The sequence below is a fragment of the Chaetura pelagica genome, unplaced genomic scaffold (genome assembly GCF_000747805.2).
Source record: "Chaetura pelagica isolate M959 unplaced genomic scaffold, ChaPel_1.0 scaffold379, whole genome shotgun sequence".
NCBI classification, from domain to species: Eukaryota; Metazoa; Chordata; class Aves; order Apodiformes; family Apodidae; genus Chaetura; species Chaetura pelagica.
The window spans coordinates 11,993-18,196 of NW_009954412.1; the positions used below are offsets into that span (position 1 = coordinate 11,993).

Sequence of the window (6,204 nt, forward strand, 5' to 3'; positions counted from 1 at the left end):
AGCAGGAGCACTGGGACCCTCAGAGCCCTCTTCACAGAATCACGGTATCACAGTATCACTCTGGTTGGAAAAGACCTTCAGGATCATTGAGTCCAACCACTACCCTAACTTTGCCACATCCATCACTAAACCCTGTCCCTTGGCACCACATCTGTCTTTTTAGATGTCTCCAGGGATGGTGGCCCAACCACCTCCTTGGACAGCCTGGATCAAGGACCAGCAGCCTTGGGGACAGGTGAGAGAAAAGAAACTCCGTGTTATACATCAACACCTAACAAAATCACCTTAACATCTGAGCAGAAGCAGCTCCACAGAAGCTCCAGGAGAGCTACAGCAACACCTAAAGCAACATGAGTCAGCACCAGGGCCTCCCACCACCTCTCCTGGAGGAATCTGCAGAGCACATGTAAGGCAGGAACTGCCTGCAGAGATGACCCTCCTTCCCCAAAACAAAAGAAGAAATTATCTCCATCCTCCTCTAACCCAGAGGATTTGTCAGACAGGAGCATAGGCCTGTGCTCTTAAAGCACATGTGGTTTTGCTCCCTGTGTGGAAGGGTCATGGACATCAGAGAGGTTGGTGGCACAGCAGGAAGAAGGGACACAGCATTTGGAACCACTGGCTTGGAAATCATCTCACCAACTTCTCCATTTGTTATGTACACACAGCTAATTTTAGTGTCAACAGTTGCTCTGAGGGCCACGGACCAGAGGGAAGTGACGCAAAAGTGAGGAGGAACTTGAAGGCTCCAGCTCAGGAAGGGAGGACCAGACTTGTGCAAGTGGCAGTGCTGGAGGTGTCACCAGCTCACACCTGCACAAGCAGCAGCTCCCTATGTCACTCCTGTCCACACAGCCTGCTTGGCTCCAAGGACAGGACACAGAGACTGTGAAAGTTATCAGGGATTCACAGGAGGACAAAGCCCTCTCCTAGCAGCCAACAAGCCTGATGGGAATGCAGATGCAGGATCCAGCTGTGCAGCCCCACACCTCCCTGTCCTCAGGGACCTTCTCCCACGTGAGGCTGAGCTGGAAGAGAGCCCCAAGGCCTCTCCTCCAGGACACCACCCTGCTGAGGGTGTGCACAACCCACCACGTGGTGGGATCCCACCTCATCCACGGGAGTTACAGACCCTACTTCTGGACGAAGGAAGAGGCCAACCAAACACAGAGGTCACCTGGATGACAGGGCTCCACCAGATCCAGAGTGATGACAATGGAGCCACCCAGAGAGTGATGGAGCTCTCCTTCCTTCTTCCCATGGGACTTAACTTTACTTTCTGCATCAACATGTGCACTAGGGCAGCTGCTTTGGTGCATTTGACGAGAATCTCTGACAGAGAGGGGATAAAAAAATTACCCATAGAAAGGAAAATAAAGAAGTCAAAAGCAACCCAAAACCTTCACAAAGCCAGACACCTGCTTGGAACAGAAGCCATGAAGATTTCAGCAGTGGAGAAAGCCTGAGGATACAAGGCTGGGCCCTGTACTCCTCCCACAAGCAGATGTGCAGAGGACAGGAGGTATGTACATCCCTGAGGGTTGTCCTGGAGCTATGAGGCCTCCACCCTGACTGCCTGGAGATGTCTGTGTGCCCCCTCTGTGCAGTGGTTATTCACCAGGACAATGGCTTGGAGATGACTCAGGAGATACACAGCCTGCTGTGGGGCCACAGGGTGGTAAGAGTTGCACTGAAGTCTGATGCAGCCTGAAGACCTACCTGTGAGGACCACGATCTGTGGGGCAGAACACCACAGACCTTTGGCACAAGCCCCCGTGTGGCTCCACACTCTGGGAAGATGAAATGCCAGCTGGATGCACCTCTGGACAGGGAATCCAGCTGCTGGACCTGCTAAGCACCCCCCAGGAACTGCATGTAGATCCCTCAACAACTGAAGGGCCAAGTGAGAGCCCCCAGGCAGAAGGTGTGATAAGATTTTCCTCTTCTCAGCTTCCCCAGCATGGGGACACTACTTGGTCAGGCAGGATGGAGACTGTTATAGCAATGGCTCTCCAGACCCCAGCTGACCATTCCCACCCAGCACACAGCTCCACGTGCCCACTGTGCTTCAGCACCCAGTGCCCCCAGACCCCTAGGTTCTGGGACATCTCCATCTCCACCACAGAATCACAGAGTCATCAAGGTTGAAAGAGACCTCAAAGATGTAGTCCAACCATAAACCCAACCCCACCATGCCCACTAAACCATGGCCTGGAGTGCTACATCCAGACATTTTCTTAACACCTCCAGGGATGGGGACTCCACCCCTGCCCTGGGCAGCCTGGGCCAGGGCCTGACAGCCCTTTGGGGAATAAATTGTTCCCAATATCCAATCTAAACCTCCCCTGGGCAACTTGAGGCCACTTCCTCTTGTCCTATCAGTTGTTCCTCGGGAGCAGAGACCCCCTGTGGCTCCAACCTCCACCCAGGCAGCTGCAGAGCCAGAAGGTCTCTCTTCAGCCTCCTTGTCTCCAGGCTGGAAACCCCCAGCTCCCTCAGTTGCTCCTGCTCAGACTTGTGCTCCAGCCCCTTCCCCAGCTCAGTTGCCTTTCTCTGGACACGCTCCAGCCCCTCCATGTCCTTCTTGTCATGAGAGGCCCAGAACTGACCCCAGGATTCAAGGTGTGGCCTCACCAGTGCCCAGCACAGGGCAGCAATCACCATCCCACAGAACCTCACAGCTGACCCACATTCTGGGCCAGGGCAGTTCCAGATCTTAATGAGCACTGACCTGCAGTTTGGCCTTCACCTTTGACTCCACATTTTCATATTTCTGGGATTTCCACAGAGCTTTCACAGGCCTGGGCTGGCTGTGCTCCTGGGCTCGCTCCTTCTCTTTGCACTTCTTCTGAATCTCCTTTATTCGCCTCACATTTTCCTTCTCGTGGTCCTTGAACTCTTTCACTGCACAACAAAGGGGAGACACAGCCCTGACCCCTCAGACACTGCCAAGGGATGAAGGAGCACTGGCACCAGAGCCCACAGCTCCATCTCCAAAGCTGGTCCAACCACCCATAGAAATCACAAGCTCTCCTCTATCCTGAAGACTGGACAGTCTGTGCACTTGTCCCTGATTGCATTCCTGGACCAACCCAGGGATCCCACAGTGCCCAGGAGAGCACCAGCACAGGCCTGGTACTCACAGACCCCCTTGCTCTGAGCCATGCCAGCATCCCTCAGGAGCAAGGTCAATTCCCAGGTTCCATTGCATTCCGTGGTGTTTCTGCAGCAAAGGGAGGGCTGGTTGATGGCAGCTGCAGAGCCTTCAACCTATGCTGTTCCTGGTGGTCAGCCAGGCTCCAGGTCAGCCATTGTCACATTTGAGAGGACATAATCAAGACTAGAGATTGTATTTGTTGTTTTCAAATGCAACATGATTCTTCCTTGGGCTCCTTAAGCCAGAGAAGATCTCAGCTGACATAAGCAGCCCCTCTTCCACTCCCCTCCTTTGGCACAGCAGCTGTGGCAGCACCATGCTGGCACCAGGCAGGGCAAGAGGCAATGCCAGCACAAGATGTAAATCAAGTGACAGTCAGTGCTCACCCTTATCTACTTCCTGGACTTCTGAATGTACCTGCCTGGAGAAGGGAACATCTTTTACAAAGATGTCCTCAGTATCCACATAAACAGTCTTCCCAAATTCTGCCTGGCTTCACCAACAAGGAATTCCCAGGTTGAACATTCTCCATACGCTAGGATTTCACTTGATCCATCTTTATGTTTGACTGTAAAGATACTGGTTATATTCAGAGGCAGCAAACTACACTTATTTCCAGCATCTCTCAGTAGTCTCTTATCATAGAATCATAGAATCATAGAATCTTAGGGGCTGGAAGGGACCTCAAAGATCATCTAGTCCAACCCCCCCTGCCAGAGCAGGGTCACCTAGAGCACATCACACAGGAACACATCCAGGTGGGTTTTGAATGTCTCCAGTGAAGGAGTCTCCACAACCTCCCTGGGCAGCCTGTCCCAGGGCTCTGTCACTCTCACAGTAAAAAAATTTTTCCAGATATTCACCTTGAACCTCCTATGCTCCAATTTACACCCATTACCCCTTGTCCTATCACTGGTCATCACTGAGAAAAGCCTAACTCCGTCCCCCTGACACTCACCCCTTACATATTTGTAAACATTGATGAGGTCACCCCTCAGTCTCCTTTTCTCCAAGCTAAAGAGACCCAGCTCCCTCAGCCTTTCCTCATAAGGGAGATGTTCCACTCCCTTAATCATCTTCGTAGCTCTGCGCTGGACTCTCTCGAGCAGTTCCCTGTCCTTTTTGAACTGAGGGGCCCAGAACTGGACACAATACTCCAGATGTGGCCTCACCAATGCAGAATAGAGGGGGAGGAGAACCTCTCTTGACCTACTAACCACACCCTTTCTAATACACCCCAGGATGCCATTGGCCTTCTTGGCCACAAGGGCACATTGCTGGCTCATGGTCATCCTCCTGTCTACCAGGACCCCCAGGTCTCTTTCACCTACACTACTCTCCAGCAGTTCAGCCCCCAACCTGTACTGGGACATGGTGTTGTTCTTCCCCAAATGTAAAACTCTGCACTTCCCCTTGTTGATTCCACTCCCTTAATAATTTTTGTAGCTCTGCGCTGGACTCTTTCGGGCAGTTCCCTGTCCTTCTGGAACTGAGGGGCCCAGAACTGGACACAATACTCCAGATGCGGCCTCACCAATGCAGAATAGAGGGGGAGGAAAGTTCTCCAAGTCCAAATTAAACACATTTTACAGTCCCCCTTCCATTCCAGACCTGGCCCAGAGAAGGCAGGGTGTCAGCAGCAGCACCAGCTCCTGCACAGGGACACCACTGCCAGGCCAAACACAGGAGATGGGTGACCAGTCCTGGGAAACTCAAGCTCTCCTCAGGCAACAGAGCTGAGCAACCCACCCAAACCTCTGATGCTCCATTCCCGGCCTCAAACACAACTCAGGGCAGCAGTGACTCTGCTGTACTCACTCCTGGCTGGCAGCCCCCCACCAAGGGAGATCCCTTCAAGCTGCAACAAGAGGCCGAGTGTTCCCTTCTGTCCCTTCTCCAGGAAATCCTTGCCACTGGGGCGAATGCGAGGGGCTGGCTGGACCTGGCGGGCACTGCCCAAAGCAGAGGATGGGTTGGGAACTGGGCCCATGGGGGTAGAGGTAAAATCCAGCTTCTGAGCATTCCCTTCCAGCCTCCCTTGAGCTACAGAGAAAGAAAGAGAATGACATTTATCAGGTAACAATCTCAGCTCATAGTTTTCTTCACCCACAACCTACAAACAATGCTGAAGACCCTCTCTCCACCTCAACCTTATGTTTTCCCATCTTTCAACCAGCTTTACTGACCAATTCCAGGACCACCAGTGTGCATGGCAACTGTCAAAGATGCCAAAGAATAAGGACATAAAATGGGCAAACTGTGTCATGCCAAAGTACAAAACCTCACATTTGTAACCAACATCAAGGACTCACCTGAGAAGGGGCGTTTGTAGTAGTTTGGAAAGAGCACAGGGTCTGGAGGAATGGGCCCAGAAATCCGGGATGGCCCTTCGCACATCCTGCTGGTGCTGCCCCTCCACTGAGAACAGAAATGAGCAAGGCTCCCTGAGCCACTGAAAAGCTACATTTTATATATATATATATATTTATAGCTGAACTTCTGACCTTCATTAGAAAGCTCCCATCAAGCTCCAGAGATGACGAGATAGAAAACTGGACTCCATGCAGGTGAGGCAAGGGATCCAGCAGGACTGTCCCTGCTGTGGGACTAACCAGTGTTTTTACCAGTGTCACACTTGAAATGTCCCCGGTTGCTGCAGCATCTTCAGCACAGAAAACACTTCCTGGCCTGGCTCCCCCGCAGGGGAACAGTTAATGCAGCCACACAAGCAGGGCTGAGCTGCTGGAACTGCCCTCTGGGTCATTAGTGAACAGGACACACACACAGCTGGACATCACCTGACATGTTTTAGCCTTAGCTCTGAATTCTCTTCACCGTGGGCTCCTTCCACACAACTCTTATGGTTCAGACACAACCTACCCCACAACATGCTGAGGCCTCTGCCCCACACCGGGAAAACTCTCTGCTGGATCCTCCACGGGTGCCACTGGCACAGAGAGCAGGCTGGGGCTGAGCCTCTGCAGGACTGACACAAAACACTCCCGGACCACGTAGGGGCAGACAATTAATTTCTGGGGAGGAGAAAA

General features: G+C 52.4%; 1 protein-coding gene across 1 annotated transcript in view; it reads right to left on the minus strand.

Moving 5' to 3' along the window:
- The window catches only part of ENKD1 (enkurin domain containing 1), a 9,965-nt gene extending 4,411 nt beyond the window's left edge, over positions 1 to 5,554 (minus strand). The window contains exons 1-3 of the mRNA XM_010004371.1: positions 5,470 to 5,554; positions 4,976 to 5,200; positions 2,732 to 2,904 (exon numbers count right to left, since the gene is read on the minus strand). Of these exons, the coding sequence (XP_010002673.1) occupies positions 2,732 to 2,904; positions 4,976 to 5,200; positions 5,470 to 5,554 (483 nt within the window). The remainder of the gene's footprint in view (positions 1 to 2,731; positions 2,905 to 4,975; positions 5,201 to 5,469) is intronic.
- Positions 5,555 to 6,204: the final 650 nt, after the last annotated feature.